The sequence below is a fragment of the Ambystoma mexicanum genome, chromosome 8 (genome assembly GCF_040938575.1).
Source record: "Ambystoma mexicanum isolate Mex_15411 chromosome 8, UKY_AmexF1_1, whole genome shotgun sequence".
Lineage (NCBI taxonomy): Eukaryota > Metazoa > Chordata > Amphibia > Caudata > Ambystomatidae > Ambystoma > Ambystoma mexicanum.
Window position 1 is genome coordinate 473,913,281 of NC_090929.1, and position 13,099 is coordinate 473,926,379.

At 45.5% G+C, this 13,099-nt stretch overlaps 1 protein-coding gene across 2 annotated transcripts in view; it reads left to right on the forward strand.

The window, feature by feature from the left end:
* Nucleotides 1–13,099, forward strand: part of SCNN1D (sodium channel epithelial 1 subunit delta) — a 280,184-nt gene that overhangs the window by 220,951 nt on the left and 46,134 nt on the right. For both annotated transcript variants that reach the window (XM_069610096.1, XM_069610095.1), the window contains exons 8-9: nt 354–471; nt 11,565–11,643. In XM_069610096.1, the coding sequence (XP_069466197.1) occupies nt 354–471; nt 11,565–11,643 (197 nt within the window). The remainder of the gene's footprint in view (nt 1–353; nt 472–11,564; nt 11,644–13,099) is intronic.

The following is a 13,099-nucleotide window of genomic DNA, read 5'->3' on the forward strand; positions in this document are numbered from 1 at the left end:
CCCAGTCCCGTTTCTCCTTGCTCTACTTGTCTGTACAGAAGCGATGGAGTTGGGATTGTATCTACTCTGACCGTGCTACCCTGCAGAGGCGTTGCTAGTGGAGGGCTAAGGGGGCTATAGCCCCAAGTCTATTGGTTGTAGCCTCGGATAGAAGCTCAGGTGCTGCAATCATAATGCTAGCTAGCCCCCAGTCCCGCCAGTCCCGACATTAGCTTAGCACCTGATTTTTTCACGACCTAGCAACACGTCCCCATTCTGCTGCAGGCCTGTCCCCACTTGCGTGTGTAGTTTCCGTGAGACATGGAACAGGCTGAAGGACTTGCTGTAATCCGGGCTCTCGTTTTGCCTCACAGGCCTGTCTACACTCGTGCTTCCAGGAAGAAATGCTCCAGCACTGCGGCTGTGGATACTATTTCCACCCTCTGCCACCTGGCGCTGAGCACTGCAACTACAACAAGCATCCCGGCTGGGGTAAGGGACAACACGTGGGCTGCTATAAAGCAGGCTAGGGGATGAAGCATGTGCTGCCGCAATGTAGGGCAATGGGCGAGCCATGTGCTGCTGTAATGCAGGGAAAGGGGTGTGGCATGCGCTGCTGTAGAGCAGGGCGAGGGGCAGCGGATACGCTTTTGTAGAGTCGAACAAGGGGCACAGTATTGCCTGCCATGGGTTATGATAAGGGGAGAGGCATGTGCTGCTGTAAAGAAGGGTAACCAGTGAGGCATATGCTTCTGTAAAGAAGGGTAACCAGTCAGGCATGTGCTGCTGTAAAGAAGGGTAAGCAGTGAGGCATATGCTGGTTTAAAGAAGGGTAACCAGTGAGGTGTGTGCTTCTGTAAAAAAGGGAAATCAGTGAAGCAAGTGCTGCCGTAAAACATGGTGAAGGGCAAGGCATGTGCTGCTGTGAAGAAGGGTAACCAGTGAGGCATTGCTGCTGTAAAGAAGGATAATCAGTGAGGCATGTGCCCCTGCAAAGAAGGGTAACCAGAAAGGTATGTGCTTCTGTAAAGAAGGGTAACCTTACCAGTGAGGCATATGATGTTGTAAAGAATGGTAACCAGTGAGGCATGTGCTTCCGTAAAGGAGGGTAATCAGTAAGAAATGTGCTGCTGTAAAACATGGTAAAGAGCAAGGCATGAGCTGCTGTAAATAAGGGTAACCAGTGAGGCATGTGCTTCCGTAAAGGAGGGTAATCAGTAAGAAATGTGCTGCTGTAAAACATGGTAAAGAGCAAGGCATGAGCTGCTGTAAATAAGGGTTACCAGTGAGGCGTGTGCTTCTGTAAAGATTGGTAATCAGTGAGGCAAGTGCTGCCGTAAAACATGATGAAGGGCAAGGCATGTACTGCTGTAAAGAAGGGTAACGGATGAGGCATGTGCTTTTGTAAAGAAGGGTAACCAGTGAGGCATGTGCTGCTGCAAATAAGGGTAACTAGAGAGGCATATGCTGCTGCAAAGAAGGGTAACCGTACCAGAGAGGTATGTGCTTCTGTAAAGAAGGGTAGCCAGAAAGGCATTTGCGTCTGTAAAGAAAGGTAATCAGTGAGGTGTTGTCTTCTGTAAAGGAGGGTAATCAATGAGGCAAGTGCTGCTGTAAAACATGGTGAAGGGCAAGGCATGTGCTGCTGTAAAGAAGGGTAACTAGTGAGGCATGTGCTTCTGTAAAGAAGGGTAATCATTGAGACATGTGCTTCTGTAAAACATGGTAAAGAGCAATGAATGAGCTGCTGTAAAGAATGGTAACCGATGAGGCATGTGCTTTCGTAAAGAAGAGTAACCAGTGAGGCAGTGCTGCTGTAAAACAGTGTAAAGGGCAAGGCATGCACTGCTGTAAAGAAGGGTAACCAGTGAGGCATATGCTGCTGTAAAGAAGGGAAATCAGTGAGGCATGTGCCCCTGCAAAGAAGGGTAATCAGAGAGGCATGTGCTTCTGTAAATAAGGGTAACCTTACCAGTGAGTCATAGGCTGCTGTAAAGAAGGGTAACCAGTGAGGCATGTGTCCCTTTAAAGAAGGATAACCAGAAAGGCATGTGCTTCTGTAAAGAAGGGTAATCCGTGAGACATGTGCTTCTGTAAAACATGGTAAAGAGCAAGGCATGAGCTGTTGTAAAGAAGAGTACCAGTGAGGCGTGTGCTTCTGGAAGGAAGGGTAATCAATGAAGCAAGTGCTGCTATAAGACATGGTGAAGGGCAAGACATGTGCTGCTGTAATGAAGGGTACTCAGTGAGGCATGTGCTTCTGTAAAGAAGGGTAACCAGTGAGGCATGTGCTTCTGTAAAGAAGGGTAATCAGTGAGGCAAGTACTGCCGTAAAACATGGCGAAGGGCAAGGCATGTACTGCTGTAAAGAAGGGTAACCGATGAGGCATGTGCTTTTGTAAAGAAGGGTAACCAGTGAGGCATGTGCTGCTGCAAAGAAGGGTAACCAGAGAGGCATGTGCTTCTGTATAGAAAGGTAATCAGTGAGGTGTTGTCTTCTGTAAAGAAGGGTAATCAACGAGGCAAGTGCTTCTGTAAAACGTGGTGAAGGGCAAGGCATATGCTGCTGTAAAGAAGGGTAACTAGTGAGGCATGTGCTGCTGCAAAGGAGGTTAATGTGGGGTGAGGTAGGTGTGGGTGTGAAGCCAGGTCAGCACCATAGGGGGCAGAGCATATGCTGCGGTAAAGACACTATTAGAGAGGGCATGTGCCGCTGAAAACAATGATTGAGGGGCATGTAATACGCTTTTATGGGGGGAATATGGGTCACTGCATTATCTGTCAAGGGGTGAGGTACAGAGAAAGACATGAGCTGCAATTGTGTCTCCAACTCAACCAAAGTTTCCCTTACAAACCATTCCAGAAGACACTACACACAACAAACCCAGCTCAGAGTGTGGGATGCACAACCAGAAGCTGTGATGTACCATCCCAAGTCCTTTCAACAGTGACTTATACTCTGTCCAACAAACCCACAGCGAGGACTATGGTCATATCCAAGCTACATAATATTCATTTACAACCTGAAGAAATCCTGGACATGGGGGTCAAGCAATGCAATAGTCAAAAGAAAGCCCTATGAGCAATTCCGTTCTTCGCCGGGCTTTCCTTCTGGTTCGATGTCTTTTACATGGCGCGTAAGCAGAATAAACTGCATCCAAGCACAGGTGTTACTAGAGTATTCCCCAGACAAGAAAACCAAGTCCATCGCTGACCTGCAAACAGCAAATATAAGGGCGATATCCTTTGGCAGAATAGGTGAGTTTGTAAAGCTTTCCGAAAACCCCTATGGACACCCCTTTGGAAAAACTAAGATGGCGGGACAACAAGTAGATGCTTGTCAGCTGATTGAAGGAGATTATTTGTGTAGACAGATAAGTTGGTGCCAAATTGTTCAAACATTTGAACACCAAGCAGAGGATCTTACAGTCAATCATCTGCTCGAGTGGCGGCAGCCAATGAAGTGATCTATGCAATGCTGAGGTGGGGGCTGCCTTATGAGACTTGAAAACGAGACGAACCGCTGCATTCTGGGCACCCTCTCAAGGCGATTGATTTGTCTGACCGGGATGCCAGAGAGGGTCCCATTGCCCTAATCGAATCTTGAATTAACCATTGCCCCTACTACAGTTGCACGGGCTGTTGAAGATATGAATGGGAGGGAATGACGTAGAATGCATAAGTAATAGAAAATATAGACTGTACTTCAACTCCCACTTGTTGATCGCAACCTCAGTTTGATTGCCATATGCATCGTAGGTTTTTGACATTGAGCGCATGCGTCATAGGTACCCCAAGAATGCAAGGAGGGGGTGGACTACAGATAGTGTTGTCCAGAAGATGTTCAGGCCCAAGTAAAATAAGCTCTGTTTTATTAGGGTTTAATTGGAGCCTGTTCATTGTCATCCACCGCCCCACCGCCGCAGTACAATGCACAACATTGAGTAAAGATGCAGGTGACTTGTTCACTCTCATGTATATCTGGGAGTCATCTGCATATGAGTGGTACCCCAGGTCATATGCTGAGGGGGTTGTTGCATCTCAGTGCTGTGGTTCCCCCAACACTGCTTAACCTTTCTGCAAAGTTATGGCCAAACCTGCTTGGCTCAAGAGGAAAATTAAAATGTTCCTCTCTATTCGGAAAGTCATGGGTCTATTAAGGACACAGAGGTGACGTCTCTGAGTTAAAGAGAGGGAAGCAGCATTATATGAGCCTCCGGTCTTGCTGTAGAATTGAGACCTACCTCTCTCCATTCATAAGGCCAGTATAATTTCCCAGGTGAAGGCCTTTCTCCTTGCTTCACAAACTTAGAAGACTGTGGTTTCCCAATGCGCCTTCTCCAGATAGGAGCCTGCCTGTAGTTCAAGGGTTTCCTCAGATTGGCTTCCTGGAGTGCCACGCCCCAACCCTGATGTTCCAAATGTCAATTCACAGAATGCAGGGCCAAAAAAGCCTTGCTTTTGCTCCCCCCCTACAAAAACAGCAATAAAGATAGACTTGCAGCCTTAAAATGGTATCTACTCCAAGCTCTGTGTACCTGTTGAGGTCAGGTGGAAGCTTTCGTGCCAAATCATAAGGTGACCTCTGTTTAGGTACCAGGTATGCTAAGATATCCAAACTGCATCCGTGCCCAAAATCACCAAAGGAAACTGTGAGATTCATCGGTCCATCACAATTGGACAGCTAGACTCTGACTGTGTTGATGGAAATGTGAGATTAAGACATTCTAAATGTGGACATAGGGGTTGAAAGAAAGTTCCTTACACAACTGGACAAAGCACAGGTGTTCTGAGATGCAGCCCAGCTGCATCACCAAACCAAGTGGCATAAACGGGTTTGTGCTCTAGCACCTTGAAGCGGCTCCTGTGCTAGATGGAATTACCAATAATGATCTTGGACCCAAATAACCAGACAGACACAAAGAATATGGCAAAGTATTACTTTATTATCAGCATAAAATAAAGTAGGGCGGTCTGGAGAATAACAGGCAACAATTCACGCACTCACGCCCTAATGTGATTATCCAAAGGTTTTATACCTCGATGTGCACCATCTATGACGTTATCCTACGTGGAAAACTAAAACCTATTGAAGAGAGGGATTGGTAAGCAGAACATATGTATCTATAGTATACATAAGTGTTAATAACTTCATTGGCTGCCCCTTATCTGGTGGGCATGCCTCAAACTACCTCTAAATACGTATAATACTGATTATAGTGGAAAAAATGGCAGAGGGTTGGCCTCTGCAACATTGTATAGCATGTTGCTACATAGACCCTTTGATTGGTTGGCATGCTTTCCCAACCTTGGACTTTCTGCACGTTAGCAGCATGCAAGCAAAATGAAACTGAGGTGCCGTAAGCAATGTCAGACAACTCCCCACTTTCCCAATTAGTCCATCGTTTCTCATTGGTCTGGCCCCAAGCTCAGGCTCCTCCTTTGTAGTTGTCCTTGAAGCCTGCTCTCAGTTCTGGGACATTCAAGGGAGTATAGGCACACTATGATCTCGTTTGGGCTTCATGAATAGCCCTTGTTTTCAACTTCTGTATTACGTGTGAGCAGACCACAAATTCGTCCATCTCAACCTTCTATTTACTGCTATTTGATTCATTTGTGTTGGGTGTCATTACACTTCTCGGCCTCTGGAGACTTGCTCCCTCCATCTTGCATAGGTCTAATGCATCTTCAATTGTTTAATACTTGGCTCTTACAGATGTTTTTCTCCTTCGCTTAATCAAAGAGAAATATCTTTTACATACATGGATTATCCATTTGACTCCCCTTCTGGCTTGCAATTATTGCTTGAAATAGCATCCTTGAACCCAAGCCAATAAACTCCTCTTTATTCCTCACTCAATGCTGTTTTTTCAGCATCTCTTGACTCTGCAGCCCTGGTCTGTCTTCTAGGTAGCTTGAATGGTTTTAATACAAATCCGACGTCCATCTTTCCATCGGGGCCCCTCTAGCCATGTTATGTTTCCACTGCAGAAAGCTTCTATATGTCTCATCTACCTTGCATTTCTGCATATATACTTTTATTAATCAGCAGGTTACTTTATCTTCTTTGCATATATGATTTCTTCATATTCTATTACATGCGTCTCTTGTTACTTCAGTTACATCTTTATCCTTTGAGTATTTGCATATCGTTTCAGTAAGTCTCAGTATCTCTCCTCTGTGACGTCACTCTGCTGTTGTCAGATTTCACTCATAGCTCTATGAAGTCCAATGGTGTGTGCAGACATCCTTCCACCCTCTCAGTGCGAGGGTAAATTTGCTACGGTTGTCTCAGTGCATGTCATCTCTCATACACTCGATGCAGTATTGGGATGATACCTGGTGTCCCAAATAGGGCTCTTCTCCTACTGTTCCAGTATGACGGAAGTGAGGGGGCGGGAGCTGGGGATAACATGTCCACCTGCTCTTCTACAGGGGTTATAGTATAATGTTCACAGTTAGAATTCAAAGCAGTATGAGGTCATACAAATGGCAGAAGCGATACTATGCAAAACGCGATAACATAACAAGCAAGGAAAAGTGCCCTAGAACCTAGGTATACTAAGGGCAGGGCTGTAAGTGGGCCGGGGCTAACCTGCGCTCAGCCCAGCCCCGGCAGTCACCAAAACCTCCATCAAGCCGGGGCTCCCTCTGCTCGGCAATGCAATCCGCTTTTTTAAAATACATATTTTTTATTTACAGCTCCACTGTCGGGATTCAAACGGGAGCTTAGCCCCTTACAAGCAAGTGTCATATCCACTGTGCTATTGGGAAGGTGTTGGACAGCCTTTGGTTCATTTAGTTGACTGCTTGCCACATAAACCGCAACAGGAGCTTTATGTGGCAAGCAGTCTATTGAATAAAACAAAAGCAACCCAGCAGCTAACAAATAGCACAATGTTGTGCTATGTCTTAGTAGGTGCTGGATTTGTTTTGTTTCATTTAATAGACTACTTGCCACATAAAGCCCCGTTATGGGCTCTATGTGGCAGGCAGTCTGTTGAATGAAACAAATGAATTCCAAACACTTTGACTGCACAGTAGGCTGTGGCACTGTGTGGTTACCAGTATGTATCCAATTGGATCCCTTACACGGGGAAAAAAAATATATTTTGGTGGGTGATTACATTTAACATGCATTTAAATGACCACCATTAGTGTGTCATTGTATGCCACAACATGCAGTTTTATGCAGCCTCCCCTTCAGAGGCTGCATGAAACTGCATGCTGTGGGGATAATGACGCATTAATAGTCGTCATTTAAATGCATTTTCTTCCAGCTCCTTCCATTACTTGCATGACTTGCACAGCACACTCCAGGCCACGCCCACCATTTAGACCACACGCCCTTATTACAGCCCCCCTCGATTTCTCACCCCACTTAAAGCATTGTCCGAGGGTCCCTTTGGCACAGGCATGCCAGAGGTTTATTACCTGGTTTGGTTCTGGCCGGGGTCTCACTTACCTAACCAGGCATCACTTTGAACAGTGCTGTAAGACAAAATTAGCAGCCACCCCTGCAACATGTGATGAGGAGCTCTGAGATGGCCATCATGCCAGAAACAAACAAAGGCCTTGAGCCGACCAGGTGCCCCGAATAGAGACTCCGATTGTCCACATATAGTTTGTAAAAGCAGAATAAGTTCACATTGAGAGTCGGCTTCAGTTCTCCATTTCTCCCGGAAAAACTCAATGAAAATAAAAATACAATGCCCAAAACAAAGTGCCCCGAAGTGAGTTTTTTTGCATGTAGACACTTCACAGATTAGCAATAAATGGAGAGAACAGCATGTTAAAACATATTCCTGAGGTTCCCCAACTGGAAGCAATACTTCAAACGTCCATTGGTGGAAGTAATTGACTTCCTAGTCCCTATTTTTTTGTGAAAGTTCTTTTGGCTTTTCCTGGACTTAAAAACTTCCAACTAAGAGGATTACCGGGAGGAAGGAAGGCCATACAGCAAATACGTACCTGGACTCCCAGTGGGGTGTGCGAGCACCACGCACACAGCAGGTTCAGTACCCTCAAAGTATGGGTGCTGTTTGGCTACAAAAGCACTGTACCAGTGACTCCTGCAACTTTCCAAACGTCCTGCACCTCCAAAGAAATTCTTGCATCTTGCTTGTGTATCGCAGACTGCCTAAGAGATGCTTATGGATACCTTAGCCGGATTGTGGTATGACCATAGTCTGGAATCCTACCTTGAGGCACACTGATGACAGGACACAGAGACTGAAACAGGGAGCGCAGAGGGGCCTCTACACCAAGGCAAAGCTTTATGTCTGTTGTGCTGAAAGAAGTCTTTCGATGCACAGTAAATGTACCAAAGAACCTCCTCTCCTTCTGCACATGTCTATGAGTTCCCACTCTACATTATTTGTGTGATACGCGTAGGGCACCAGGCTGGCTTCCAAGAGCCATTTTTCAACCCGTAGAGGTTACAGGTTGTGTATCCCTGTGCCAATCCACCACTCCATCTATTCCTAGAACCTAGAGTGATGCAAAAGATTTGCTTTCCCTGTGCCAATTTATTGAGCAACAAATTCATACACTAACAACTTCTCTATCTTTGCTCAATTTCCCAACTCATCCTCCCCTAAATACCAGGCTCTGTATCCCTTTTCATGTTATGTAAACCAGCTTGTCCTAAAGGTGAGCGGTCCTGTGTCCAGGTAACGATCCCCTGATCCATTCAGCCTAAGAGGTGATAGGCTCTCAGCCTCCATGGGCTGATCGTTCCCCGTGCGCCCAGTCCAAAAGGCAATAGGCGATGTACTCCTGTAACAGTCTCTTAAACCATCCGGCCCTAAAGGGACAGGCTCTGCATCCATGTGTCGAAATTCTGAGCTGTTCAGACTTGTATCTGATAGGCTGTCTCTGGGTGCAAATGCCTTTTGCCATTGTATCCTGGTGGCAGGGTCTGCATCCTTGCAATGATGCCCAGAAGCGAGATGCTAACCAGCTTGCTCCACCTCGTTAAGTTGAGCCTAAATCCTCTGCACCTTAGTTCTTGTATCAACGAAAAACTGAAAAGCAAGAAAATAGAAGGCTTGAACGATCCTGGGGAAAAACCTAGGACGTAGGTATCTGTTCTTGTCTGTCTTCTCTGTGCTCTTCCTACAAAATTAATATGCAGGTGGGAAAATCTTGTTTCTTTATTACCACAATCCCTTCTTCTTCTGAGTTTGTGAACTATTCAAAATAATTTCAGAAATGTATTCATCCTATTTTGACTCTTTCGAGTAGTTTTCTTCATTAGCTGACTCTTGTAATCTTTATTTCTCTGCAAAATTGAGACAATTCAAACTGAGGTTCATTCAAAAGTGCTCAATGTTCTCCTGTTACTTACTCTACTTCTTCTTCATATGTTCTTTCTTGGGACACCTTTTCCCTCAAATCCTATTCTGATTTGTGTTCTGTTCCCTCGTATACGAGAGGCACCTCAAATTCTGACGATCTCCTTCCGTAATGCCTTTTTAAATCTATTCCCAATACCATATACCTTTATTGGTTACCTTTAAATAATGCTTCTCTTAGTGAGGACTCCTTGCCAAAGTCTCGGAAAAGTGGTCAAATGCTCCCTCTTTTAATAAAAGCTAATATAAACTCCGAAGACAAGTTCAACGATCGTCCTATTGTCCTACCTTGTCTTGGTAAGATTTGTGAAAGATGTGCAGTAGATCAACTTGCCCGTGACCTCCGACTGTGAAAACTGCTGCAGGACTATCAGTCAGGCTTCCAGGCTTGGTGTAGTGCTGAGATAGTCAGCACGGTGGTAGGCAATGTGATGGAAATACTGGAAACCAGCGGGGTCTGTTTACTTGTGTTTTTGGATCCATCAGCTGCGTTGGACACTGTTGATCATGGGAGTTATTAAGCATCTTATCCTGCTGAATTTGCTTGTCTGGCTCAGTCCTGTTATTTCAACAGGTTTGGGTCTATTTGACCTAAAACATTTGACTTAATCATATTTGTTCGAATTTATTTGACCTTTTTTCAGTCTAAAATGCGGGGGAGACCCCCGCAAGCCTCCACCCCCACTTCCCCTCAACCTAATCTTTACCCTTACCCACCCCCATATATATATTTAATTAAATTTGACTGGTCAATTATGCTAATACCATTTCACCATCTTCCTGCAGAATTACACTCAGTTTGTGCTGGCGGGTTTGATCAGGCTCCTTAACCATCCATTGTGAGTTTCCCCAGGGATCTGTCCTATCGCTAATGTTGTTTAACAATTACATAGAACCTCTCAGAGATTTAATGGTGTTGAGATCTCGGGGTACGCTAGCTTGCTGATGACACCCAACTCTATCTGAAGGTATCTTCTTCTACTTGCATCTTCTTCCTCTGGGGCTGCCTTGGTACCATGGAGGATGGTATGCCTTTTCATCCTCGGAAACTAAAACCACTCAAAACTGAATTGTTTGTTGATCTCTTCTTCCTCTTTTTTTCTAACTCACGTTTTCAGGAATGGTTGTGCTGTGCTGCCGCTTTCGGAATCACCCCTACCCTGCTGTCCTCTCAAGTCTCGTGGATTTTTACTTGACTGTAACCTTCATTTCAAGCAACATAGTTCTGATTGACCCCAAAAGTGTTTTTTTCAGATTTCTCTTCCCTTCAGACATTCATTCAGCCCAATGCTTTCTCACCTGTGAGCATTAATGCCATCTTCTTGGGGCTGCCTGCAACTTCTTTACCTCCTCTGAAGTCAGCTTTACATTCTGCTGCTTGCCTTATATCCGGCACCTGGAAAGACATTGGAGCACTCCCATCCTAGTTTCTCTCCGCTTGTCACCTATTCATCTTCCTGCACTTTTCAAGATCTTCTGCATCCTCTATATAGCAGTGGTGTTGGCGTCACCGGCTCCTTCTGGCATCCAAGCACCTGATCCCTGGAGGGTCTAGATGTACGCGTCGTCAAGATGTCTTTAGACTGGCCATCCCACTCTTGATACTCTCTCCTAAGGTGCTTTCATCAGCGGCTCCTCATGCTTGGCCTTCCCTACCCTCTTCTCTACGTATTCTCCGCTCGCTGCTCACTTTTCAGAAGGCGCTAAACTCTCATTTACACTCTCTTAGCTTATGTAGTATTATTTATTTATTTTATTTTTTATTGCAGGACTTATTTAGTTGTTTGTGTTTTATAACTGTTTCTGGTCTATTGAAATTCTATATGTGTTCAAATCGTACAGTGCATTGATACCTTCCGGTCGGATAATTTATTATACATTTTTAAATGAAAAAATAAATAAAATAAAAAGATGTCAGAATCTCTGACTCCATGATCCAATCCGCTGCATCCAGTCCAAACGTTAGCAGGCCTTGTACTCTTGTACCCCTGTACCCCTGCATCAGTACTCTAATTCAATGTATTCCGAAGGGTTTCGTATACCTGTGGCACTTTATAAAACACCAAATAAACACATTTAAAATCAATGTGACAGGCACTGTGCCCCATATGCCTGGGCCGTAGTGCCCCCTGCTATCAAGTCACAATGTCCGGTCTGACAGTTGACTTCTGCCAATCTACACCCCCTCGATGCTTGTCATGAATTCATTGCCGCTGTCTCTTTCCTTAGGGCACTGCTTCTTCAAACTGCAAGATATGTTTATGGAACACAAACTGGGCTGCTTCGCGAGGTGTCCGAAATCATGCCAGTGAGTACCCGCCATTGATGGCACAGCATGTTGTTATGACCCATGCCACTGCATTCTATAAATGGCCTAGCAATTCAGTTTATAGTCCGGCTCCGGTTGCCTTTTGTGATGTATATGCATGTTATCATTCGTGTGCCACTGCATTTTCCATTCCCCTTATAGTCACCCTCACAGTGCATGGGTTTTACCACACCCAATCACATCGCTGTCTGGCTTTTGAATGCCTCAGTCACTTCATGGGCTTTAAAGACCCCCTGATCCTGTGGATTAATTGCATGCGCTGACATGATATGATATGATTTGGAAGGAGGGGAAACAAAGGTAGGACAAAGATAACGATCTTACTAGGCCTAGTGACATTGAGATTGCGCAAGTGCAGGGGAGAGGGGAGGGGAAAAGTGCCAGGGGAAAGGGGAGAAAGGGCAAGTGCAGGACACAGGATCAAAAACAAGTAGTGTGGCCAGCAGGTGGCAGTGCAAGGGTTAAGCACGGATAAGAAGTGTCTGAGAAGTGCAGGTAAAGGGAGTGTAGAGTTGCAGATCCAGACCCAAGTGCAAGGGTTGCCAGGAGGCAGTGCAGGTGTGCAACTGGGCGGGCAGAGACCTGGGCCCGAAGTTCAGAGGGTAGCCAGGTGGCCAGTGCAATAGCAGAGAGGAGATCAGCAGGGGAGAGGAAGAGAGCAGGCAGAAGCAAAGTGGAAAGTCTTGAGATGCTTCCAGAACCAGACATTGCTTCGATAAACCCACTGCAATGGATGCGTTTCAAAATATGTGCTAACGTTGCACGGGTTGTGTGCTCCCTTTCCCATCCTGCATGTACTTTGTATTTCCCTGTCACTTATCACTGTTTTATTTATAAACCCACCTATAATCTACCTGACGATCCAAGGGGATTTCATAGCCTGGCCGCTGCAGCTTTAATAGGTTACTGCATGACCTTTATAGTCCCCTGTCACTGTGCGGCCACTAGAATCCCTGATTCACTTTTCACTATAAGGGTCTTGAATCCCCTTGTCAGAGCACGTTCCCCATAGCTCACCGTGACTGTGTTGTCTATATAATGCCCCCTATCCTAGTCATTTAATGACACCCCCGTCAATGTATGGGTTTTGTATTACGCATCTGGCTATACACTGCAGTCTCCTGTAACCGCATGCATTTTAGAATCCCATGTATCAGCATGTTGTGTAACAGCCCAAGTCTCTCCTTGCTCTTCCTATTCCCTGGTTCATCCCCGAGCCTCACATTACTCCTGCCACTGCATTAGTTCTCTTACCCCCACTGTGCCCTGCATGGGGCCTGCAATTACCCTGTCGCCCCAGGGCCGCGTCTTCCCTCTATTCAAGCATGGTTTTTAGCAATCCCCCTTTCAATGCATCAGTGGTGTTTAATCTCAATCACTGTTTACTGTTGAATTACCATTTTACTGCATGCGTTTTAAACTATGTTTTGTTCCC